Source organism: Chelonia mydas, chromosome 3 (genome assembly GCF_015237465.2).
Source record: "Chelonia mydas isolate rCheMyd1 chromosome 3, rCheMyd1.pri.v2, whole genome shotgun sequence".
NCBI classification, from domain to species: Eukaryota; Metazoa; Chordata; order Testudines; family Cheloniidae; genus Chelonia; species Chelonia mydas.
The window spans coordinates 43,002,918-43,030,546 of record NC_057851.1 but is presented as its reverse complement, the minus strand read 5'-3'; the positions used below and the strand labels follow the sequence as shown (position 1 = coordinate 43,030,546).

General features: G+C 39.5%; 1 protein-coding gene across 14 annotated transcripts in view; it reads right to left on the bottom strand.

Moving 5' to 3' along the window:
- MCPH1 (microcephalin 1) overlaps positions 1–27,629 on the bottom strand; it is a 224,524-nt gene that overhangs the window by 189,487 nt on the left and 7,408 nt on the right. For 11 of the 14 annotated variants that reach the window (XM_043542344.1, XM_037894194.2, XM_043542345.1 and 8 more), the window contains 6 exons: positions 20,856–20,974; positions 15,793–15,877; positions 15,153–15,267; positions 14,580–14,720; positions 10,341–10,427; positions 106–1,440 (listed from right to left, as the gene is read on the bottom strand). In XM_043542344.1, coding sequence (XP_043398279.1) covers positions 106–1,440; positions 10,341–10,427; positions 14,580–14,720; positions 15,153–15,267; positions 15,793–15,877; positions 20,856–20,974 — 1,882 coding nt within the window. The remainder of the gene's footprint in view (positions 1–105; positions 1,441–10,340; positions 10,428–14,579; positions 14,721–15,152; positions 15,268–15,792; positions 15,878–20,855; positions 20,975–27,629) is intronic. The other 3 variants (XM_043542348.1, XM_043542354.1, XM_043542355.1) reach the window with 3 other exon arrangements.

Genomic DNA, 27,629 nt, shown 5'->3' with positions numbered 1-27,629 from the left:
TCACAGTATAATTAACCATGATAATACTGTTTCTTAGGATGCACAAGAAAAATGGCACAGGGCTTTTATCGTGTGCCAAATACCAGGAAAAAAAAGTTCACGTACTTGGACTGCATTTTTTGAGCAGGATTTCCTTCTTTTCTCCTGTTGACATTTCTGTATTTGTAGAGTCTGGAAAAGTAGGTGGGTGTTCTTTTGGCTCCACTGCACCCATTTTGTCACTTTTTAAAGAATCTGATGTCATAGATACAGTATTTTCTTCTGGTAGTCTAGTTTCTGAAAGCCATTGTTTTCCCTCAACATGGTAGTCCATTTCAGAATTTAGTTGCACAAGCATTTTTAATGCATCATGATGCTGCATCTTTGAATTTTCATTTGAATGGAGCAACTTACCAGTAGCTTGAGGGCAGCTATTCACGCTAGTTCTGCAGGATATTTTCTGAACATTTTGATGCAGTTGATTCAGAGGGCTAGAACCCAGGGCTTCTGCAGTCTCAGTGTTTACTCCACCTGACGTGCAGTTTAAGGTCACACTTACTGTACTTTCTGAACATTCAGTTAGCTTGCAGTCACTCTCTGTTGAAACACCACTTGTCTCAACAGTTCTTTTCCTTTTTTTGGAAAGAGCAATGCACTGTTTATCTGACCCTTCAAACAATCTATCTTGTTTGTGGCTTAAAAAGTCTCTTTTGCAACTCACTTCAGGAGCACTTGGTGAATTCTGCTGAACTTGCAAAGGAAAGTGTCTTACGTGCATTTCACTTTTCTTCAAATTAGAAGGTGAAAAAAAGTCTTCATACGAAGCTTCCTCTATGTCTGATGACTTGTTACGTGTGGTCATCGCTAGAAGAAACTTATTTTCAGACCCTCTCTTACATAATGCCAATGTGGTCAATTTCATATTATATTTTTCTCTTTTTGGTTTTCCCCTTATTTTGTATCGGACACTACAATCCCTTGTGTCAACAGGAATATTTGTGTCACCCAAATGCATATTAATAGAATCTTCATGGCTCACTAATGAATCAGACTGATTACCTGTGGTAACTGCAGCAGCTTCCAGCTCGACAATTTTTTGGGAAAGAGTGATGTGACTCAAGTCTTTTTCCTGGAGAAAAGAACTTTTGGTTGAAACCGATGCAGAAGTCAGAGTATCTTCACCACACTGATTTAGGTCAGGGGAGACTTTAGATTTTCTCTTTTTAGCAAACAGTTTATCTTCTAGAGGGCGTTGCAAAATTAGTTTTTTGCTTAAATGTTTTCTGTTAGATGATTTTGGAGTTAAATTCCCTTGGTCACTGCTTGAAAACAGAGAATGCTCTGATGCAGGTGTTGAAACGTAAATATCACTTTCAGCTGATGCTGGTTTCTGATTTTTGTATTTACAGTTTCCCCAAATGTCATCAAAAGTCAAGTTTAAAGAATCACTGATGTGTTCTTCTGCAAGACATTAACAACAGCAGTATAAACACTTTAACAAAATGGAACAGTAGAAAAGTTAGTGAAGTATGTGGGAAGTTACTGAAATAATTGTCCAAAGATTTAGCCACTTAACACTCACACAGCTAAGATTTTCACTTAAATATTGAAAAAATGCATTTCTGTATTTTTCTCTTACAATATTCACTTTATAAAGTGTTTGGTGGAAGAATGTGATCATTTTAAAGAACGTTTTCAGAACTCTAGCAAACCAATGCTCAGATACAGACTAGAAGAGTTTTGATTATTCTAGAACAGCTCTGAGAAACCCGAGGCCCCTATATCAGTACTTACATTTTTTTGAAACACATACTCATTTATTGCAATAGCTATGTTTATAATGAAATGCTCTCCTACAAGAATTACAGTAAGTTTTATAGGTAGCGCACAAGTCTATTAGCTGTCTTGATTTAAGTATGATATGGCTATTATCCTGATTAACTGAGTTGGAGGAGACGAGAGCTGAAACTTCACATAACATATCAGACACCTGAGACAGCAACTGAAAGTGAAATCCATATTTGTGCTTAACTGACATTAACAAAAGGGCACATACTAGATAAAAGAGAGGACTTCAATTCATGTCTAAAATTAAGTGTGACGTTACACTTCCATATTCTTCATAGAAATATGTTATTGATATGAATATGGTATAATTAAGATATACTTTATGCAAGATGGGTCTTGTAAGATATCATTGGAAAGGTTATAATTTACTGAATATGTTTATCCAATTTGTATGCATGTATCATTTTTGTATCTGAAGCTGGGAATATTGACCATGTCTCTGTATTTCAAATGTGCTACACTGGATGAGGACAAACAATGTTAGTGGCTTTAAATGCACACAAGCAAAAGGATTACTCCAGCAACTGTGTGCAATAGAAACCCCTCAGAAATAGCTCTACACAAGGAGAACTGTTTGACCCAGGTCACAGCAAAAAAGCTTTCCAGCAAGTGGGGGGAAAGATATAAAAGAGGGACAAATGACAACATGGGGGTCCTCACTCTCCCGAAAATACCACACCTGAAAACACCTGAAGAACAAAGACTGAACTGTGAGAAATGATGGTCCCAGGCCAAGATCTTTAGCCGGTGTATGAAAACCTGAGAAAGCCAAGGCAACTTGTGCTTTAAGAATCTGCTAGCCTGTTTATCACTCAGGGTGAGAATTTGCTAATTTGTATCCCACCTATCTAGTGTGATAAACTCAGTTTGTGGCTTTTGTTTATTTACTATGGTAATCTGCTTTGTTCTGTTTGCTATCCCTTTAACCACTTAAAATCTACCTTTTGTAGTTAATAAACTTATTTTGTTTATTATTAAACCCAGATTATGTAATTTCTAACCGGAATGGGGAAAAAGTCATGCACATCTCTCTTCACAGTGAGAAAGAGGGTGGATTTTCATGAGCTTGCGCTGTGCAGATTTTTTTTTTTTTTTTTTTTTTTTTTATTACAGTGCAAGACCGTTTATCTCCCAAAAGGTGTGTGCACGTGAGTGCTGGGGGAGCCCTCTCACACACAGCTGACTTCAGTATGTGTCTGCAGCGGGGTGTGACCCTACATGTGTGTGTGCGCGCGCGCATGCGCGCACACACACAGCAAGAGGTCAGAGAATCTAATTCAGCAAAGCAGGAAGAGCGAACCCAGACTGGTTGAGCAGGAGAGGCTCAGTGAAATCCCAGTACATGAGGTGGCATCCCAGAAGGGGGAGGGGGGAGAGGCAAACCCACCACATTAAGTTAATTTGAGTTAAAACAGCACCTGAAGCTTCTTCCTTAAACAATGCGGAAATGATTTGTATTATCACTTTAACCACTACCAAACTAAAAATCTATATACTGCAGCTCATTCTACTAAAGCATTTGAATTTTGAACATTTTCTAAAGGAGGTGCTGATGGAATTATTATTGCAGTTATGTAACTAAATAGAAATCTGAATTTTTCAGGAGATTATGGCAGTCTTTCTACACTATAATTAATCTCTCCTTTTTCTTTGCCTATCGTCAAAAGTGTGCTGGTTGTGGCTTTAGTGTTGCAAAAGATTCCTGAAGGAACCTACAGTACAGACAAAAAGATGGTGATCATAGGCTACGGGGGAAAGAGAGAGGGCAGCTTCTTCTTTTATGGGAATATCAATACTGCTCTCCAGACACTGCTATGTTTATAACTGAAAGCAAAGCCACAGGAGGACATATCATGACAATAATCCAACACATGCTGTATTCGCAGGAGCAGATCCACTCTTACATACCTATAACCCTCTGCTTTCTTATTATAGAATACCCACATGGTACATTAGTGACAGGCACGACATCTGCAAGAAGCATATGATACAGCCTAGTGTCAGGAGTAAGACACTAGACAGGCAACTGAACTGTCTGCCATTATGACAATTCTTATGGCTGTGCAGATCTTACTTTCTACTTTGATCAATTGCTACAACCTAAATCTAGTTCTTTGCTCTTGCCTCCAACATAGAAGCTGCATCAAATACAAAAAATAAACATGAGGCCATAGTTACATGTGCCAGCAACAAGATTAATAGGCAGATGAGCATGAAAGAAAGCTGAGCAGCTCTCAGCAAGTCATTCCCTATACTGCACAGCATACAAAGCAAGCATCTAGCTTCTTAAGCAGCAGCCCTGATTACGATACTGCCGCTGATTAACCTGTAACCATAAAACATGAGCAAGAAAATGTAAAAACATACTGTCATTTTATTACTGCAATAGATTGCTGCATACTTTGGTTTATAAATTACTCTCTCTCTCAAATTCAAACTTTTTTCCAGTGGCCTTCAGTAAAATATTCCATATGTTCATTACAGTATGTGTGGAAGTTTTGTAAGAACATAAGAATGGCCACACTGGTCAGATCAATTGTTCATTTAGCGCAGTATCCTGTCTTCCAACAGTGGCCAGTGCCAGATGTTTCAGAGGGAATGAACAGAACAGGACAATTATTGAATGGTCCCCTGTCACAGTTCCAGCTTCTGGCAGTTGGAGGGTTGGAGACACCCAGAGCATGGGCTTGCGTCCCTGACCATCTGGCTAATAGCCATTGATGGACGTATCCTTCTTGAACTTATCTATTTCCTTTTTGAACCCAATTATACCCTTCACAACGTCCCTTGGCAACAAGCTCCACAGGTTGTGCATTGTGTAAAGAATTACTTCCTTATGTTTGTTTTAAACCTGCTGCCTATTAATTTCACTGGCTGAACCCTGGTTATTGTGTTACTGAGTAAATAACACTCGTTATTTTTTGTGTTATTTAGTAAATATCAGTTCCTTGTTCACTTTCTCCGCACTATTCATGATTTCATAGACTTCTATCATATCCCCCCGTAGTCCTCTTTTTCTAAATTGAACCATCCCAGTCTTTTTAATCTCTCCTGTAAAAGCTGTTCAAGACCCGTAATCATTTTTGTTGCTCTTCTCTGTACTTTTTCAAATTATTACATATATTTTTGAGATGGGGTGACCAGAACTGCACATAATATTCAAAGTGTGGGCATACCATGGATTTACAGAGTGACATTATGATTTTCCTATTTTCTCTCCGTTTCCTAATTGTTCCTAACATTGTTAGCTCTTTTGACTGCCACTGCACATTGAGCAGATGTTTTCCAAGAACTATCCATAACAACTCCAAGATTTCCTTCTTGAGTGGTAACAGCTCATTCAAATCCCATCATTTTGTCTGTGTACTTGGGATTATTTTTTCAAACGTGCATTACTTTCCAGTTATCCACATTGAATTTGATCTCCCATTTTGTTGCCCAGTGACCTAGTATAGTGACAGCTCTTTGTACCTCTCCACAATCCTCTTTGTATTTAACTATCTTGAGTAATACTGTTATCATCTGCAAACGTTGTCCCCTCACGATTCATCCACTTTTCCATATCATTTGTGACGATGTTGAATAGCATAGTCCTACTACAGATTGTTTTGTGACACTGAACCCCATATTCCTCACAGATATATTATTTTATATATATATGTATATATAGAGATATATGATATGATACTGGCATAATTATGATGTATTTTATGCAAGATAGGTCATGTGAGATTGTGACGAAGTGGGAATATTCTTAATGTTTTCTCTGAATGCTGTGTGAGTGCCTCAGTTTTCCCTATGCTGTTCTTAAGTATCTAGGTGGTGGGATAAGCTGGGTGATTGTTGCAGAGCCCTAGAGGGCCAGTGTGATGCTGTCTGCACAGAGAATGGCCGACGCCCTGTCTCCTAGCAACTGATGGCCTGGCCCCCTCCTCTGCAAGGTGCCACTGAAGATATTGGAGAACAAAGAGATCAGGTGGCTTCCTGGCCCGAAAAAGAGACAAAGGCTGGAGGAGGGGCTGGAGAGTTTCAGTTTGGAGCTGGCTGGGAAAATGGAGGGAGGCCTAGATGGGGAAATGGCCTCCCTGCCCCACAAGTTGGACCTGACTGAGGGGTCCTGTTCTCTGTACCTACAAGCTCTGTTTTAGACCATGTACACCTGTCTTCTCATAAACCTTCTGGCTGGCTGAGAGTCACGTCTAACTGCAGAATTGGGGTGCAGGGCCCTCTGGCTTCCCCAGGAGCCCCGCCGGTATGGACTCACTGCAGGAAGCACACCGTGTAAAGAGAGGATGCTAAATGCTCCGAGGTCAGCCCCAGGAAGGCCAAAGTTGTGTAAGCTTCTTGCCCTGGAGACAGTCTGCTCAGAGAGAGGCAGCTTCCCCAGAGTCCTGACTGGCTTCGTATGGAGTAGTTCCAGAGCATTGCCCGGTGACTCCGTGACAGAGATATCACTGGAAAGGTTATCATTTACTGAATGATTATCCTATTTGTATGCAAGTGTCATTTTTGTATCTGAAGTTAGAAATATTGACTATGTATCTGTGTTACAAATATATCTACACCTGGGTAACGCCCACTAGACAAAAGACTCTCAGTCTAGATGGCTGGTTAGGAAGGGCCCATTCAGGTTAATGAGCCATTAGGAAAACAACAGGCCTTAGAAGCAGCTTATTTTCTTCATCCTGGGGACGCTACAAACAGACTCCGAGTTATGGCTACTGTAACATTACAGGGCCATGTGCCCAGTCACCTGGTGCTGGACTCCATCTTGGGATACCAGTGTTTTTCAACTGACAGGCGTGGGAACCAAGCTTTGAAACAAAGGGTTCCCGTGATATGCAAAAGCTATATAAGGAAGGGGAGTGACATCATGGGGGTTCTTTACTGACTCCCCAACCCAGAGAGACTCTTGAAAACACCTAAGGAACAGAAAGACTGAACTGGGAGAAGTGCTGGATGCAGGCTGAAGGGATTTTTAACCTGTGAATGAAACACCTGGAGATTCTAAGCTGAAAGTTAGTGCAGCTTGCCCCTTTAGAATCTGAAACATGCTGGTATCTTCATTTAGAGTGAGAATCTGCTATTCATATCTGATCTATGTAGTATATTAAGCTTAGTTTGTGTTTACTAGCTAGGTAATTTGTTTTAATATTGCTATCCCTTATAATCACTTAAAATCTATCTTTTGTAGTTAAACTTGATTTTGCTTTGTCTAAAACCAGTGTGTGTGGGGAAATCATAAATCAGGGCAGAAAGCTTTTGGATATTTCCTCTCCACATTGAGGGAGGGGGTGAATTTCATGAGCTTACTCTGCACAGTCCTCTGTGCAGCGCAAGAAGGTAAAATTTTGAGTTTACACCCGGGGGGGGGGGGGGGAATGAGGTGTATCTGAGTAGCTGGAAAGTTCCTTAGCTGAAGCTTCCCCATGCACAGCTGATCACAGCATCTCTGTGTAACTGCAGCTGGGTGTGTCCCTACCTGCATGTGTGCTGGTAAAATTGCAGGCTGAGAGAGGGCTTGGCAGGCTGGGCACAGCAGTACAGTGTAAAGTGAACCTAGGCTGGTAGGTCAGGGGGGCTTAGTGGTATCCTAGTTTCAAGTGGCATCCTAGGGGGAACCAGTCACACTTTATTTACCTTTCTCCATTCTGAAAAAACTGACCATTTATTCCTACTCTTTGTTTTCTGTCTTTTAACCAGTTACTGATCCATGAGAGGATCTTCCCTCTTATCCCAGCACTACTTACTTTGCTTAAGAGCCTTTGGTGAAGGACCTTGTTAAAGGCTTTCAGAAAAAGTCCAAGTACATAATATCAACTGAATCACCCGTGTCCACATGCTTGGTGAATACCTCAAAGAATTCTAATAGATTGGTGAGGCATGATTTCCTTTTAGAAAGCCATGTTGACTTTTTCCCTACACACCATGTTCATCTGTGTCTGGTAATTCTGTTATTTACTATATAGTTTCAACCAGTTTGCATGGTAATGAAGTTATGTTTACTGGCCTATAATTGCTTATAGGGCTGTCAATTCATCACAGTTGACTCAAGCGATTAACTCAAAATAAACTTGAGTAAAAAATTAATCATGATTAATCACAGTTTTAATCACACTTACATTTAAATTGCTTTTTATTATTGTTTATAATAAAAAATGTGATGTTTTTCTACTTTTTCAAATATATTGATTTCAATTACAACACAGAACACAGTCTACAGTGCTCAGTTTATTACAAATATTTGCACTGTAAAAAACAAAAATAGTATTTTTCCATTCACCTCATACAAGTACTATAAATGCAATCTCTTTACATGAGAGTGCAAGTTACAAATGTAGATTTTTTTGTTTGTTACATAACTGCACTCAAAAACACAGCAACGTCAGACTTTAGAACCTGCAAGTCCACTCAGTCCTACTTCATGTTCAGCCAACTGCTAAGACAAACAAGTTTGTTTACATTTACGGGAGATACTGCTGCCTGCTTCTTATTTACAATGTCGCCTGAAAGTGAGAACAGGAGTTCACATGGCATTTTTGTACCCTGCATTGCAAGGTATTTATGTGCCAGATATGCTAAACATTCATATGCGCCTTCATGCTTCAGCCACCATTCCAGAAGACATGCCTACATGCTGATGACACTCGTTAAAAAAATAACATGTTAATTAAATTTGTGACAGAACTCCTTGGGGGAGAATTTTATGTCTCCTGCTCAGTGGTTTTACTTGCATTCTGCCATATATTTTGTGGTGTGGCAGTCTCGGATGACAACTAAGCATACGTTATTCGATTTAAGAACATTTTCACTGCAGATTTGACAAAAAGCAAAGAAGGTACCAATATGAGATTTCTAAAGATAGCTATAGCACTCAATCCAGGGTTTAAGACTCTGAAGTGCCTTCCAAAACCTGAGAAGGACGAGGCGTGGAACATGTCAGAAGTCTTAAAAGAGCAACACTCCGATTTGGAAACTACAGAACCTGAACCACCAAAAAAGAAAATGAACCACCTGTTGGTGGCGTCGGACTCAGATGATGAAAATGAATGTGCGTCAGTCCATACTGTGTTGGATAGTTATTGAGCAGAACCAGTCATCAGCATGGAAGCATGTCCTCTGGAATGGTGGCCGAAGCATGAAGGCACATATGAATGTTTAGCATATCTGGCACGTAAATACTTTGCAACACCAGCTACAATAGTGTTATGTGAACACCTGCTCTCACTTTCAGGTGACATTGTAAATAAGAAGCAGGCAGCATTATCTCCCGTAAATGTAACCAAAATTGTTTAACGGTTGGCTGACCAAGAAGTAGGACTGAGTGGACTTGTAGGCTCTAAAGTTGTACATTGTTTTCTTTTTGAGTGCAGTTATGTAATACAAAAAAAAAAAAATCTACATTTGTAAGTTGCACTTTTATGTAAAGAGATTGCACTAGAGTACTTGTATGAGGCGAACTGAAAAATACTATTTCTTGTTTCTTTTTTACATTGCAAATATTTGTAATAAAAAATAATATAGACCGAGCACTGTACACTTTGTATTCTGTATTTTGATTGAAATCAATTTGAAAATGTAAAAAATATTTAAAAACAATAGAATACCATTTAACAGTGCAATTAAAACCACAATTAATTGTGATTTTTTTTTTAATCTTGTGATTAATCACAATTTTTTTAACAGTTTGACAGCCCTAATTGAAAGACTCGCCTCTAGAGTCTTTTTTTTTTTTAAATCAGCATTACATTAGGTATCCTCCAGTCACCTGGTACAGAGGTTGATTTAAGTGATAGATTACATACCACAGTTACTAGTTCTGCAATTTCGTATTTGAGTTTCTTCAGAACCCTTGAGCTTAGTGATTTAGTGTTTAATTTATCAGCTTGTAAAAAATTAAGACACCTAAGTCTGGAACAGTTCCACAGATTTGTCACCTAAAAAGAATGTCTCAGCAGTGGGAATCTTCCGCACATTCTCTGAGTGAAGACCGATGCAAAGGATTCATTTAGTTTCTCCACAACGGCCTTGTCTTCAAGTTCTCCTTTTGCTTCCAGTATCAGACTGTCTGAACTACACACATAAAAGTTCATATAGCACTACTAAAAGAAAAGATAACCAATAGCGAACCAAGACAGTAAGCCACAAGAACAAGGATGGGCATTTACCTCATGTTGTTTCTCATGCTCTTTCATTACAGTTCTTACACTTTACATGCTTTTCAAATCAAGGGGAGAACTTTTTGCTTACTTTTACCACTTGTATTCAAATATAAGCATGTTTTCCCAAATCTCGCAGGGATATTTATCCTCACAACACATTAAGGATTGTGAAACACTCGGAGATATGCTAATAAAAAGTGCTATATAAGAAAGGTTGTCTCATTGAAGTCAAAACCTGAGTATGTCACACTACACTATAATACAAACTATCTAGAATAAATTATGTTTTTACTTAGCACATTTAAAATTTTAAAAAATATATTTCACAGAACTTAAAATTACATTATTTACCTGGCAGCAATGCACTTGCAGAACTGGTGACACCAAGAGACTCTCCATATCCAGGTTGTGTTGAATTAAGTGTAGACATTTGTGAAGCTAAAATATAATTTATGAATACTTTATTACACTTTTTTCCCTAGGAAAGTTTCAAATTTAAAATGCTCATCTATGCTAAGAGACAAATCCAAGACGTCATTAACATCCTTACTGTGAGGCAAAACGCGCACATACAAAATTATAAGCAAACAGGCCTGTGATATATTTGCAACAAATACCACTTTCTGATATACTGAACTTCCATAAGTCAAGAAAGCTAAAATGCTTCAACCTGGCTATCTGAGTCCCTCCCTAAATATCTGTAGGTGTCTAAGTATGGGTTTAGAAGCCTAACTTTAGGCTCCTATTTCTGAACATTTTGGCCTGTGGGTATAAACAAGTTCACAAGTGCTTTGTTAAAATACTGAAAGTCTAAATAGCTTTGTATTGTTAACAGTGAAGGGAATTTAATTTGAAGTGAAAAAAGAAATTATGCCACTAAGGGAAAATACAATTTTAGCCCTTAACGCTGCAAACACTCGTGCACCTATTAAAATTTCAAGCACTTGAATGATCCCATTGAAATCAGTCGGACTATTTATGTGAGTAAAGTTATGGATGTGCTTAAATGTTTGCTGTATCAAGGCCTTAATCTTCATGGTTTTGAATTCTGCAGATAGTTCTGTAAATTCAAATACCAGTTGTGGCACCTGCAAATACAGTGTTTATACTTCAGTTCATTGTAAATTTTAATATTACAAATAGCACAAATTTGCACAGCTTAATATAGCCACAAGCCAATTGAAACCTGTTTCTTAAAAAAAATATTTAAATCCGTTATTTCAAATCAGACCACCCAATGCTACTTTGTATAGTAAATTAGTAACATTTAGATTGCATATGATTTTTATCTATCATGAGCTCTCCCTTTTATCGTGACCTGACATTAAGTATATGAATAAAAATTTTTAAAAAAAGGAAAAAGCTGGTTTAGTTTGAATTTTCAAAAAGGTCCATTTTTGTGGAATTTTGTTCAAAACCAGAGGACTATACTATTACAAAAATCAATATTTTAATATTCAATTTGTTTTAAACAAATTTATTCCCATAAAACATACTTCAAAACAAAAACAGATACTTCAAAATAGCATGTTTCTGGTATGAAATATATATTTTTAAATCTAAAAAACAAAACATTTGAGTCAAGAAATGTGATTAAATAAGATTTCACTCTCAAAGTGTTACTTGCATAATTCTACTATGCATATCAGCAGAACCACTGCAGTTTATGTAATCTGACAATCACGGATTTCAGTTATAGTATGAAATGTCAGATAGTATTTAAATAGACATATTAGGGAATATTAAAATAATAGCACTAGGGAGTGGGAAGAATCTTTAAGAATTTCCAGTATTTCTGTGGTTAGTGGGAATGTTTTTAGTAGCAGGAACAAAAATGTTAAATTTACCAAGTTGCTGCTCATGACTGGAGTGTGACAGAGTGGTATGTGGCTGGTTATTATGAAGTATTATAGAAATGTAGGGCTGAAAGGGACCTTGAGAAGTTAAAGTCCATCCCCCTGCACTGTGGCAGGACCATCCCTGATAGATGTTTGTCTAACCTGTTTTTAAAAACCTCCAATGATCGGGATTCCACAACCTCCCCTGGAAGCCTATTCCAGTGCTTAACTGCCCTTATAGTTAGAAAGTTTTTCTTAATATTTAGCCTAAACCTCTAGTGCTGAAGATTAAGTCTATTACATCCTGTCCTATTTTCAGTGGACATGAAGACCATTTGATCACTATCCTCTTTATAGAAACACTTAACTTAGCAGGTCCCCCCTCAGTCTTCTTTTCTCAAGACTAAACATGCCCAGTTTTTGTTTTTTAACCTTTCCTCATAGGTCAGGTTTTCAAAAAGCTCCATGTTGTATTAGGACATCCATTTGGTATTACTTGCTGAACACATGACTAACCTGGTCCAAGGCCAGGCTATTATGAGATATTCCAATCGGCTGCCCAGAAAGGTGTGTGACACCACATTGGAGAACAATCTGAGAAGCCCCCAACCCAAACAAAAAAATAAAAAAATCTAGGGCCATTGAACGGTTGTCTTTCAACTACCAGTTCTCCATGGAACAACTGATTCTCTACACAGGAGCCCAGAGAAAGAACAAGGCAAAGCGGTAAAGACTATTTAAGAAGAGTTTCTCTTTGAAGTAGATCATTCATCGGCACGTGCCAAAAGTAACGGTCACGCAGGAGGAACTCTGCCTACCCTGAAATGCTGACAAGACCTCACACTCTCAGAAGGGTTGAGATTAGACTGGGCAGGAGGAGTTGTGCATCTCAGGTATTCTGTCATTTTGCAAAGATCTGTAACGCTAGTGCTTTTTCAGAGTAAAGTGATTGTGGTTAAAAAACTTTCATTGCTAAGCCTATGTTCTTTGCCTTTCTGCCACAATGACCCTGAAAGCTGTGGCTAACAGTTAAGCCTTAAGACAAACTCTGCAGGAGGATGTGCAAGCAAATAGGAGCTCAGGCGGTTTGAGACACTGGTTCCAGTGTTTTGGGTAGCTGGACTGTGGAGTCCCAAGGATGGGCTCAAACAAAAAGATCTCAGCCTAGGAGTGTACCTTGGAGTCCAAAACTAGAAACAGATTAGACTCAGCCCAGACCCAGGTGGCTTAAAAACACATGGGACCCAGCATTTGGGTCCACTTACGACAGACTTGTGACTGTCTAGAAGGGGACTAGACCAGGGAACATGTAGCAATAGGAGTGCAGAATATAATTCTTTAAACGGGTGGAGCAACAAAGTTCTGTTGGTGAACTGTAGACAGGTATTCGTACTAACACATCTGTGGATCCTAAACGACACACTCTGAAGACAGAGTGTAAAGGAAAAAGCTCAATTTTCTACCTGTTTTCAACCCCCAAAATAGGAAGAGTCCAGGAGGTTGACCATGGGATATTTTATGAAACTGGACTATTAGTCTATGTCTATATTTAAACCACTACACTAGCACAGTGACAGCACTTCCACTACACCACCATAGCGCTTCAGTGTAGACACTCACTACAGCAATGGGAGGGATTCTCCCATCACTGTAAGGACTCCACCCCTCACCCCAGCCCTGACAGGTGATTGCTAAGTCGATAAAAGAATTCTTCCATTGACCTAGCGCTGTCTACACCGGGGGTTAGGTGTAGCGACGTAGCTGAGTCGACGTAACCTTTTAGTGCAGACCTGGCCGCAGGACTGTGAGCATTGTACCACTACTCTCCACCATGCTTAGATCCATGCTGCCATCCAGAGTTACCTATGCTGCCCATGCAATTTTTATCTCTGGCAAAAGAAGGTGCAAGGAATTCCAGAGAGCAACGATCCCAATATTTGTGGGTTCCACCAGTTGTTCACATCAGATTTCACTGGGTAAGGGGTAAAAACAATGGAGGTTCATTTGTGGAGGGGTGGAGGAGGGGAGAGGGGTATATCATCTCATCTTCAATTCTACTTTATGATCATCATCTTGAAGTACCCAAAGTTTTTTTAAAAAAAAAAAAAAAAAAAATTAAGCTACTCTAGAAACTATGAACTAGGATGACTTCATCTACCACTGAACTACTAATTCTGGGTTGAAATGGAGCACAAAGCAATAATCAACAGTTTAGATTACAAGAAATATTGTAAACAATTTTAACTGCAGGAAGAAGGTAATTAAGATGTTATTTCACCAGCACCCCCACTTTTGCAAGAGGTGTCAAAGGTTCTTTAAAGACTACAGGCAATCAAGAATTTGGTTTTACATATTATCTGAAAGACAGCATCTCCCAACATTATGCTATGTCAACAGTTCAACACTCAGAGGGCAGAGCCCTCATTCTAATGGATTACTAGCACCTATGGGTTCCTTGGAAATCCCTTATCCAAGTAATGACTTAACCCTGCTTGACTTCAATGATTTCAACATAAAAATCGCATGACTACTGGTTGTCGGACCAAGAGTCCTCTATTTGGTTTAAATATTTCTAATCATGCATTTTCAGTTTAAGTCAGGATAAGCAGATGTTTCACAGCAACATCATTTATCAAATCAAAAGAAAATTACACAGTCCTGGAATGTGTCCAGGGCTAGCATCAACATAATTCAGCGAGAAAGATGCAACCATTTATGCTTTTTAATTAATTCATAAGGCTTAACTCCTTACCGGTAGGGGAAAGATTTTCCCTTTTTTCCTTCATGTCCTTTATTCTCTTTTCCATTGCACTGCACTGATCTTTAATCTTATTTGTAGGGCTATATGCAAGTGAACCATCATCCTCAAATAATAAAACAGGTATATCGGTTTCTAAAAAAGTAATTGTAATTTGCAAATATGAGGCTTCATTATTTGAACAGAGCATAAATTTTTAAAGTACTAAGTTGTATTTTTAAATTCAAAGTTACTTAAAAACTGCATTTCTATAATGCTGTCAGTACCGTAAGTTTAATAATGCTGAATTCTAAACAACTCCTTAAAAATGAAGTCCAATACTACTTTTTAAATTACTAAAAAGTAAATTATTCTTTAATATCAAAGCATGCATAATACATATAGTAGCTTTTCTTAATGAGAATTCATATTATAAATAACTATGTTAACTTCCATTATAAAGTGATAAAAGAAAAATAAGCTATATCTTATGTGTTCTCTTGAATCTTAAAACAAAGATATTTTGGCATTTCTTTTTGGCGCAGAGTTTAATTTTTACAATCTAATCAGAACTATGTATTAACTCACCGGTTGCTGTTTTTTGTATATCTAGTTCTTTAGCCATCAGGTCCAATTTTTTTTGTAGTCTTTTATCATTTTCTGGTGTTTTTTCAATGAAGTCTTTGGGCTGCATGCATTTGTGCTACAAGATTAACCACAGCATAAATCTCTCATAATTAACTTGTACTTAACATTTCTCAATTTTATCATGTAATACTATGTGTATTATATGATCATTCTACATCATTTATGACTCCAGGTAAATCCCATTTAGCCAGCCATGGATAGATGATAAAATTTAGGGGGAAATTTCAATGAGAGTTTCAGTATGGATTAAGGAAAAAATGATTTCCGAGTTATCAGAATGACCAATAAGAAATTAGACAAAATCACTGTGGACATTTTAATAAGCATTTGAAAATATGGAATATTTTATACTTGGATTAACATTTTCTAAAGTGCCTAAGCATATGTCTACACTGCATCTGGGAAATAAGAGTCCCAGCGCAGGCAGGCAGACACACTATCTCTGCTTGAGTTAGCATGCTAGAAATAGCAGTGCATGTATGTTGCAGCATAGGCAGCTGCTCATGCTAGCTGCCCAAGCTCAGACTCAGGGAGTCGGGTGGCCTTGTACTTGGGTGGCATTTTAAAATTATACACTCACTTTTTTAATTAGAAGGGGTAACCCTTCATTAGTATATATTGCAGGAAATAATGATTCATCAACATGGGCACCAGCTTCTCTGCATCTGTACAATATAATAAATAAGTAGTTAATGCATTTACTTTGTTTAAAAATAGAATTTAATTTGAAAATGGTAAAAAGGCCATACCGATTAGCCACAACAAATATCTAAATTAACAGAGAGAACAGACCGAGAAAGAATACCTGAAGGGAAGTGGAAAACCCAAAAACTGTTCCTCTGACTCCTTAGTTTGCCCAGCAGGCAGAGAGCTCCTTACAAAGTCCATCTGGCATGACTTAGCTCTCCATCATGCCAGTGGCCTTGACCTGCATCTGGGAACTAAAGGTCTCCTTTGATCAGGCAGTGAACTTCTTTTGAAGTGCCTATGAATTAAGGACTTAATTTCCTTGCCGAGAGTCTATTCTCTCAAATCAGGGTCCACAAAATCTCATGGGTAAGCAAAGTTTGAAAAGAAAGGGTTTGCAATCAGGCAGATGATGAGAAAGAGGCCCTATCCCATCTTAACTTTCACTTTTAATCATTCCTCACCCAGTCTTCTCCCAGTTTCCTCACTCGACACAAGGAACAAACTGACAAGGTCCATTGTTACTCATCCAGCTGACTTTGGCAAACATGCTGCCTCAACCCAGTCAGCTATGTTTCTTCCATTTTTCCTGCTGGTAGTTTGACCTGAGAATATTAGGACTAAAATCTTTGTTAGCTGGGGTCCTATCCATCTGTAGTTTTGAATAATTTGAGGGAAGTTGGGACACCATTTTGGGTACTAATATAGAATACACTACATAAAACAAAGAGCTAAAAAAACAATTTTGACCAGAAACAGTAAAAGAGTTTCATTACTCTACAATCTTTCAATAAATAATAGAACTGACTATGGAAAAAAAATTATGAATCATTAACATTGCACTAGGAATTTCTGATAGAGTAATTCAAATATGTGATTCTAGTGACACCTAGTGATCTTACATTTATAAAGTACACATTTACAGTACAGCATGATTTGAGTAATTCTAAGTTTTGGAGTAGAAAATATACGAACGAATTTCTTCACGGCCACAGATTTGTTTTATGCAAAATATTCAGTTTCAAATAGATTTTAGTACATTAATCTGAATTTACTGGGATTTTCTGAAACATCAAACAAAAGTGATTTCAAAAAACATGATAATCAATGAGCTTTAAACAACTGGCTATTATTAAATCCCAAATGCTACCACCAATGGAACATAACTAGACTATCTTAAATGTAAAAAAAAGTTATATTAACAGCACTGAGGCAGAGAAAATTGAAACAGAAGTGAGAAAATGAAAACATTTGTCCAATTTGCATAAGATCAGTTAAACTGTTAATAAAAGCACCTTTTAATATTTAATATATGCAATGTGAACGAGTTACAAATTTCTGAGAACATTGATTTGCATTTCCTAGCATTCTGTGTAGAAATCTGGAGCCTTAATGCTACATCAGTATAGTTTTTAAAGAGACACGTTGAATTTAGAAATTTCAGTTCACTGTAGCATCTGAACACCTTTCCTCCAAACTCAATTTGGGATCTAAGATGAACTTGTGTTTAACACACACACACCTTTCAATAATCTAAGCAGAAATCAGTGCCAATCAGGTTGAATTGCATAGCATCTCTGATGAAATATTCCATAAAAACTGGTTAGATAATGTTTACGGATAGACAAGACCTGGATTTCTAAAGCAAAAATAAGTGTTTTTCTGCTTAATACATGAAACAAAAACACCTTTCAGATCTACATATTCCACAAAGAATTATTTCTGCTCTTCTGCTTTTGAGTTCTCTTTACTTTTTGGCATTTTCTGACTTTTCAGTGCTTAGCCTTGCAACTTTAATATTATTTTAACAGTATTTCTCTCTAATAGACTTGTAAGTAAAGTGGTGGCATTATATTGAGCTCAGATACAAATAGAGATTACCCTTGCCCCAAAAAGCTTTTCAAATAAAATTCAGACTGATGCAACATGAGCACTAGAGACGCATGGGGTTGGAGCTCAAACTGTGGTTTTGTAAAAAGCCTCTAATACCAAATTAGGTTCTCATGGAGGTACTCTATACATTGTCTGAGGCATCTATAGGGATGCTATTCTCAGGAAACTCTTACTGTCAGGGTTGAGAAATAATTGAGTTTTTCCCATACTCAGCACTTAGGTTTCCAGTATTTATGGAATTCTGATTGACCTGGGAGATATATTCTGCATCAGTCTTTGAACTTTATTCACCTAACTAAATAGACAATTGGCTGTTTTCCTTTTGAATGACAGGAATGTGATCAATCACCATAGCCTCTTCACTCTTTAGCTGTTTCCTCTCAACAACCAGGTAGCTTAATTCCATTTTCCTGGCTATAGATGACATGGTATTTTATTCTAGGCCATGGACTGGTCTTTGTAATATAATGCCCTGTCTGAGCAGAGCAACCACAAGGGGTTCATTCAGATGCATGAGTTCCAAAAGTATGGAATACTTAGTGCTCCCCTCTGGCTGAGGGGACGGAGCTTCATTGGGGGCTGCTTAAAGTCTGCGAATGAACCCCTCACAGGAAATAAGGACTATGACAAACCTCACCACCTTCTGCAAGTATCAGGCTCATTTACTTGACCTGCCTTGTCTAACAAACTAATAGCAGCATGTGTAATATATGAGGCTACGTTTTAGTCACGGGTATTTTTAGTAAGACTCATGGACAGGTCACGAACAGGTTTCAGAGTAACAGCCGTGTTAGTCTGTATTCGCAAAAAGAAAAGGAGGACTTGTGGCACCTTAGAGACTAACCAATTTATTTGAGCATAAGCTTTTGTGAGCTACAGCTCCCTTCATCGGATGCATCCGATGAAGGGAGCTGTAGCTCACGGAAGCTTATGCTCAAATAAATTGGTTAGTCTCTAAGGTGCCACAAGTCCTCCTTTTCTTTTTAGGTCATGAACAGTAAACAAAAATTCACAGCCCGTTACTTGTCCATGACTTTTACTATATATCCCTGACTAAATCTTGGGGGGAAAAGGGGGCAGCCCAGGGAGCACCGTGGGGCAGTGACAGGCAGTGGCACACAGCCTGGATCCCCCGCTGAGGTTGGGGGGGGTGTCAAACTCCTTACCTGGCTCCGCGCCTCCCAGAAGTGGCAACATCCCCCTCCCTCAGCTCCTAGGTGGAAACGTGGCCAGGCAGTTCTACACATTGCCTCCGCAGCTCCCATTGGCCGTGGCTCATGGGGGCGGTGCCTGCAAGCAGAGGCAGTGTGCAGAGCCACCTGCCCGCACCTCCGCCTAGGAATGTTGCCACTTCCGGGGAACCCCCCCCCCACCAAGGTAAGGGCTGCCCAGAGCCCTCACCTCCTCCCACTCTCCAATGCCCAGCCCTGAGCCCCCTCTTACACACAAACTCCTGCTGCTGCTGCAAGGAGACGGGGGACTAAGGTGGCCCGAGATTGCCCCAGCAGTAGCCGGTGCGGCTGGCCTGGGGGCCACCCAAGCTGCTCAGGCAGCCCCCGGGCCAGCTGCAATGGCCACTGCAAAAGTCACAGAGGTCCCAGAAAGTCACGGAACCCGTGACGAACCTGCAGCCTTAGTAATATTTATTTTAAAAATCCAGAACAAAACACTCCATTGTACACTCTCCTCCCCCTAGGGAGGTGAAAGGATAAATATGTGACAGAGGTTTATCACATTGCTTAATGGACTACTAGAAGATGCTCAGATACCACAGTGATGAGTGTAGTTTAAGAACCTATATAAAACAGAACTTACACTCTTAACATTGGAACCCCCACGGTTGCTCTGCTCCCACGTCATTCTCTGGATTATTCAAAGAGAGCAAAAGGTGGAAACATATGTAGAAGATCCTCTGACTAGGTCTAAGACCTGGTTTACACTGGGGGCAGGGGAAAATCGATTTAAGTTACGCAACTTCAGCTACGTGAATAACGTAGCTGAAGTTGATGTACTTAGATCTACTTACCGCGGTAAGTCGACAGCTGACACTCTCCCGTCGACTTCGCCTGTGCCGCTCGCCCTGCTGGAGTACCGGAGTCGACGGGAGAGCACTTGGCGGCCGATCGACCCCCCGCTGGATTGATCGCTGCCCATCGATCCAGCAGATAATGTAAACAACCCTAAGACACTGCATCCACAGCAATAGCCCCTGGATCACATTTTTTTGAGAAAATATTTGAATTGTGTGTTTAGAAAGTAATCACGTGCACCAGAAGGATTTTGACAAAAACTCAAGATGCTGTGACTAACTGGAAGGGCAAAGCTCCGTATTTAAGAGCTGGCATTCATAAGCAAAAGTAAAATAATTTTCTTCTGTGCTGGACAAAATTGTCTATGACACTCAGAGGCTTGTAGATGACAGAAAACCTCCCTATGATATGGCTGTCTGGGTCAATATCAAATATGAACTTTTTCAAGTGGCTGCTGAGAAACTTCCAAATACAGAACCAATCTATCCCTGCCAGATCTCATAGGAACCAGATTAAATATGGCCCTCATTCTTTCTCCTATGCAGGCACATTCTATATGGAGCTGATTTGTAGAAGCTGGGCAATTTACTCTGATTGTTTGAGGGGGGTGAGGGGTACCATACTAGAAGCTGTTTCCTAGGAAAAAGGAGAAACTCTACTGTGCATTTATTCTGTATTACCTCCGTTGCCCATCTGTCCAAAGTAGTTTTGGCACAGGTCTCTGAGAAGAGAGGGTTGTATGACTATTAGAGAATACATCATAAAATCAGGTTTACAGTCATTTCACTTTTCAAAATAGAACCACGCTCATCCTCTTTAGGGAACCAACATGCCTTAAAATAGAATTACCAAATGTACATCACTTCAGTATGACCTCTCAAAATGGCCAGTTAGCCATAGTTGTGAAGGTTATTTTAAATATATAAAAAACATATATATTGTACTTTCTTGCAGTTCTTAAAAACATATTGCTTGTTTAGATTCCCTCTTCCCCTTGGAAAAAGTCACATTTTTAATATCCAGCACTACTCACTTTTCCACCCAGAGTACAGAAACTAGTTTTACTCCAGTCTTCTGTGCCTTTCGCCATGTAGCCAAATGTCCTTCTTTGAAGACTACATGAGTCACTTGCTTGTTAAAAGTTTTTGAAACCTACAGGATTATACAAAGAGAAGTATTAGTAATTTCAGTTCACTGATCAGCAAACCCTCATGAAATTACATAAAATAGTCCACTTTTATTGCAAGTAGTAATCCAGGGACTTCATAAAAGTTACTGTACAAATTTTAAAGTGTGTATTGTCAAAGATTGTTTTGATCTTTCCTTTCTCAGCAAGAAACACCCAAAAACAAGCTAATTCATTAGTCAAACCAGTACATTACTAAAGAAGAGCTTTTACCACCTCAAAGCAAGAATTCCACCATGTAAGGTAGGATAAAATAGACTCATGATTTCAAACAGAGGTTTGTTCTAGGCCACCACTTTTTAGCTGCCTGCTGTACCTTTATTTTCAACCCTCCAAATGCCTTGGAAAGGTTGCCTCATTTAAGAAGCCCTAAATATGACTTCATGCATCAGGTATCACAAGAGGTAGACCCAGAAACTAGTCAGCGTCATCCAAAATGATAATAAGTGCATCACCATATAATATTAAAGTATGCACAAGGCTGAAGAGTTCTAATGTTACCTCTAACTGATTTTCATCCATATATACTTTATTTGTACTTTTGAAATGGCCCTCACAGCGGGCTGGTCTACACTACAAAACTAATCACAGCTGGGAAGAATCAAGTTAGCTGACAAGATACTGAGAACAACTATGTGGTCAGTGTGTAACAGCACAAGTCACTTTCATCATCATATTGACTAATCACAATTAAGCCCTCAGGAACTATTACACTGACCACTAAATCATGATCATAGTTTCACCTAACTAAACCTTCATAAACATATAAACATAGTAAAATTTTGTAGTGAATACAAGCCCAGTGTTTAGAAAGATGGTGAGTGGTGAAACAATTTGAACTGAATTCTAATGTTCCACCCTTCCTTCACCTAAGTTATTTAAAATTTGCTTTTGACAGGCTTGTAAAATATTATCTTAACCAAACCAAAAATACCCATGTAGCCCTCAAAACACATGCATTACTCAAGAGATTGCACGATCATCTCCTCACCTCATCTTCTTTGATCTTTTATAGTTCTTGTCAACTTAATTCTCTGAGGCAGGTACTCTGTTTAAGGTTCCATCCATATGTGTGGCACCACAATTAATCACTCTATTAGAGGATGCTGGAAGATTACTAGCATCTTGAAATCTTTTGGTGGGGTTCAAACTGATACCAGTCTGTCAGAAGACAACTCATATTGGGAAAGCTGAATTGACCTATGCACTAATTATAGTGTTGGACTTGACACTGAAAGAGCTTCTTGGGACGTGTAGAGATTGAGCATTTGTCAACCAACTTCACCGTGCACCAGGGCCACTCATCCTAAAACACAATTAAAGACTTTGCTAAAAGTTAAGAATGTGTTTTGCAAATGATGAAGAATACAGGTGTTTAAAAAATTTTTTTTTATATAAGTTACCTCCACAAATGACTAAGAAATCTGATGTGCAAATTTACTCCTGGCTGTCAGAGTGAGCAATATCAAAAGTATCATTAATAGATGGACCAAAAAGAAGGGTTCAGAAGAATTTCAAACTGTATTTTGCTACTTGTGCTGTCGTCCACTGTCAGAGAACCTTGAAAATCAACAGCTCAGAGATTTTCAAGACCTCAGTGTAATTATAGCCTGGTCCACATGAAACAACACCACTTTATTCAACAGATCTACTCCGTGTTCATTGTGAGTCATATTTGCTTTTGTGACAAATTATTATATTACCACAGACCTAGGAGCACTAGTCATGGACGACAACCCCATGGTGCTAGGCATGGTACAAACAGAACAAAGATGGTCCCTGTTCCCGAAAGCTTACTATCTAAGTATAAGACTAGAGACAACTGATGGATACAGACATACAGATGGTTTCTTTGTACTCCCCACAATGAGACAACATTGATCTGCATGATAGGAAGTGGTCTGAGCACACCAATGGTCTCTAATCATTGTCAACTTTTTCACAGGCATCATGGCAAAGAAGAATTTGAAGGAGGTAACTTTGGGAGCTCCTCCCATCCATGAGAGACAGCATAGTAGAAAGCTTGAAGGTGCTTGTTTGAAAATTTAACAAGTGGGCAAGAGAGGCTGGCATCATGGGTCAAACAGAGGTGGTGCCAATATCTTCATAGTAAAAGAAAGATAAGTAAGGTGGGCATAGGTCACGAAGGGCCTTGAAAGTTAAGACAAGTAGTTTATCTTTGATGCAACAGAGAAGGTGGAAGAGCACAAGTCCATGGGGCCGGATGCGTTGCATCCGAGAGTGCTAAAGGAGTTAGCGGATGTGATTGCAGACCCATTGGCCATTATCTTTGAAAACTCATAGCGATCGGGGGGAGGTCCCGGACGACTGGAAAAAGGCTAATGTAGTGCCCATCTTTAAAAAAGGGAAGGAGGAGGATCCTGGGAACTATAGGCCAGTCAGCCTCACCTCACTCCCTGGAAAAATCATGGAGCAGGTCCTCAAGGAATCAATTCTGAAGCACTTAGAGGAGAGGAAAGTGATCAGGAACAGTCAGCATGGATTCACCAAGGGCAAGTCATGCCTGACTAATCTAACTGCCTTCTATGACGAGATAACTGGCTCTGTGGATGAAGGGAAAGCAGTGGACGTGTTGTTCCTTGACTTTAGCAAAGCGTTTGACACGGTCTCCCACAGTATTCTTGCCAGCAAGTTAAAGTAGTATGGGCTGGATGGACGGACTATAAGGTGGATAGAAAGCTGACTAGATTGTCGGGCTCAACAGGTCGTGATCAATAGCTCCATGTCTAGTTGGCAGCCGGTATCAAGTGGAGTGCCCCAAGGGTCGGTCCTCGGGCCGGTTTTATTAAAGATCTTCATTAATGATCTGGAGGATGGTGTGGATTGCACCCTCAGCAAGTTTTCAGATGACACTAAACTGGGAGGAGAGTTAGATACGCTGGAGGGTAGGGATAGCATACAGAGGGACCTAGACAAATTGGAGGATTGGGCCAAAAGAAATCTGATGAGGTTCAACAAGGACAAGTGCAGAATCCTGCACTTAGGACGGAAGAATCCCATGCACTGCTACAGACTCGGGACCGAATGGCTAGGCAGCAGTTCTGCAGAAAAGGACCTAGGGGTTACAGTGGACGAGAAGCTGGCTATAAGTCAGCAGTGTGCCCTTGTTGCCAAGAAGGCCAATGGCATTTTGGGATGTATAAGTAGGGACATTGCCAGCAGATCGAGGGACGTGATCGTTCCCCTATATTCGACACTGGTGAGGCCTCATCTGGAGTACTGTGTCCAGTTTTGGGCCCCACACTACAAGAAGGATGTGGAAAAATTGGAAAGAGTCCAGCGGAGGGCAACAAAAATGATTAGGGGACTGGAACACATGATTTACGAGGAGAGGCTGAGGGAACTGGGGATGTTTAGTCTACGGAAGAGAAGAATGAGGGGGGATTTGATAGCTGCTTTCAACTACCTGAAAGGGGGTTCCAAAGAGGATGGATCTAGACTGTTCTCAGTGGTAGCTGATGACAGAACAAGGAGTAATGGTCTCAAGTTGCAGTGGGGTAGATTTAGGTTGGATATTAGGAAAAATTTTTCACTGGGAGGGTGGTGAAACACTGGAATGCGTTACCTAGGGAGGTAGTGGAATCTCCTTCCTTTGAAGTTTTTAAGGTCAGGCTTGACAAAGCCCTGGCTGGGATGATTTAGTTGGGGATTGGTCCTGCTTTAAGCAGGTGGTTGGACTAGATGACCTCCTGAGGTCCCTTCCAACCCTGATATTCTATGATTCTATGAGGGATGCAAAAAGTGGGGCACAACGTGCTCTGACTGATTGGTCTCAGGGGTGGCTTCAAAAAGGCAGACTAAAACTCATAGAAGTGGTAGGTAAGGTTTGGTGGGAAGAAAATCTAAGGGAAAATCTCAGGACAGTTGGCAGTTTCTCAGAGAGACAACATTAAAGGCACAACAGCAAACTATCAAGATGTGAAGGAAAGTTAGGAAGAACAACAAGGCCAATATGGTTTCATCAGGAACTCTTTAAAGATCTGAAAATCAAAAAGGAATCCTACATAAAGTGAAAATATGGACAAATTGCTAAGGACAAATGAAAAAAGGATAGCACAAGCATGTCAGGACAAAATCAGAAAGCTTAAGACACAAAATGAGTTACTCCTAGCAGAGGATACAAAAGGAAATAAGAAGAGGTTTCATACATACATCGGGAGCAAGAAAAAGACAAAGGTGAGTGTAGGTCCACTACTTAGTACGGAAGGAGAGCTAATAATGTATGACATCAAGAAGACTGATGTGTTTAATCCTATTTTGCTTCAGTCTTCACTAGATCAGTGAATTGTGACCAGATATTTAAAACACAATTAATATTAGCAAGGGGAAGGAACACAAGTCAGAATAAGGAAAGAACAGGATAAAGAATATTTAGACAAGTTAGGCCTGACCTGACTTAAGTGCAGACCAACGTAACTATATTGACCATGAGTGTGAAAAATCTACACCTCTGACTGATATAGTTATGCCAGCCTAACTCCCATCGTAAATGCAGTCATGTGAACAGAAGAATGCTTCTGTCGATGTAACTACCATCATTCGGGAAGGCAGTGTCCCTCTACTAATGGAAAATAATTCTTCCTTTGGTGTAGACTGCATCTACATATACAGTAATTCCAGAATAGCTATGGTGATGTAGCTATACCGGTATAGTCTCTATATTATAAACATATCACCAGATGTATTCAAATCAGCATGATGGAATTCACTCGAGGACATTTAAGGTACTAGGTGAAGCAATCTGAGAACGACTAGCTATTATCTTCAAAAACCCATGGACGATGGGTGACGTCCCAGAGGATTGGAGAAGGACAAACATAAAACCCTATGGTTAAAGAGAGGTACAAACAGGACACGGACAATTACAGACCATCAGCCTAAGTTAAATGCAGTGCCCTAAAGAGCTTAATTCTGGTAAAAGTTTGCCAGGCCTCTGAGCTAATAAGACCACCATGGTGTCTGTGTTTTTCCAGTGGCAAGATTGCAAGTGAAAGCCAATATCGGAGGCACAAGCTGCATTTGCTATTTTTGCTGTTCTTTCCTCTGCCCTCGTTTGTCGTTTTGTCTTCTAAAAAACGGAATCAAGCTGCAACAGCAACAACAGCTTCAGGCCACCTCAACCAACTTTTGCTCCTTTGCACAAAAAGGACAGTTATAATCTTTAATAGCACCTATAAGGGAAAAACTTGTTTGACAGCCTTTTAAAAATTCTCTATAGCTAAAGGAAAGGGAACACTGGATATGGGTAAAATGAAAGCCTTAACACTTTATATTTCAAATTCTTGAACTGTTTTTCCTTCTTTTTCTGTTTTTGTTTTTTTAACTAAAGTTAAAAAAAAAAAAAGTGTTTCTCGTGGTGCTAAGCAGGCTGAAATCTCTGTATACTAAACCCTGAACTTTTTTAAAAACTGTTCAACATTGGACAGTTTCAGAGTGATGTTAACTTCTTTGGGCCCATTTATTCGATATAAATTAATATAACAGTGGTCTATCCTAGGTCCTGTACTATTTTCTTTAATGACCTGAACAACACCATGCAGTGTGCGCTTATAAAATGTGTGGATGACACCAACCTGGGAGGGGCTGCCAGCGCTTTGGAGGACAAAATTAGAATTCAAACTAACCCTGACAAATTGGAAAACTGTCTGAGTCAACAAAATGAAATTAAATAAAGACAAGTACAAAGTATGCAGTGTTGTTATAGCCATGTCAGTCCCAGGATATTAGAAAGACAAAGTGGATGAGGTAATGTCTTTTATTGGACCAACTTTTTTTGGTGAGAGAGACAAGCTTTCGCAAAGCTCTTCTTCAGGTCTGGGAAGATTAGGTCTGGTCTACACTACTGAGTTAGGTCAACATAGTCAGGTCAACGCAGAGTTAGTGTAGACACTGCATTGACTGTTCCGGCTGTCAGCCCCAATGCTCCACAGTGCCCCACACGGTCAGTTAAATCGGTGGAAGTGCTCCTAGTGAGGATGAGCACCACCAACAGAAGTAGTGGGGACATGAAAAAGCAATTTAATTACTGCGATGGCTGTACGTCAACATAACTTAAGTCGACTTAATTTTGCAGTGTAGACTTGCCCGTAGTGTCACAGCTCAATACACATCATGACAGATTGCTATTGTGCCTTTAATGTTGTCTCTGAGAAACTGCCAGCTCTCCTGAACTCCCTTTTGTAGGCCGACTGAAACAGAGAAGTCGTAGGTAAGGTTCCATCAGCTTAGAGTCAAGCTGGGATATTTCCTTCTTTCACATCATCACCAGTTAACAGAGATTCCATAGCCCATGCTGTCAATGACACATATGCCAACCCTTTTAATAGACTTGCACAGGTGTCTAATTGTAATTTAGTAAACAATTTTTCTGATTCACATGAAAGATAGTACTGAGCGCACTCTCTTAGATGCGGAGCCCACGCATCTGGGCTTTGCTAGGCTAACATGAGTAAACAGTAGATTTCCCTTTCTAATCCAGGCCTGTCTCCTTCCATTCAAACTAAAATCTCAGCCTGTCCCTCCGACACATCCTCATGTATGTCTAGCCTCCGGCTCAAGCTCAGCATGGCTAAAAAATGGAGTTAAACATTTTTACACTTG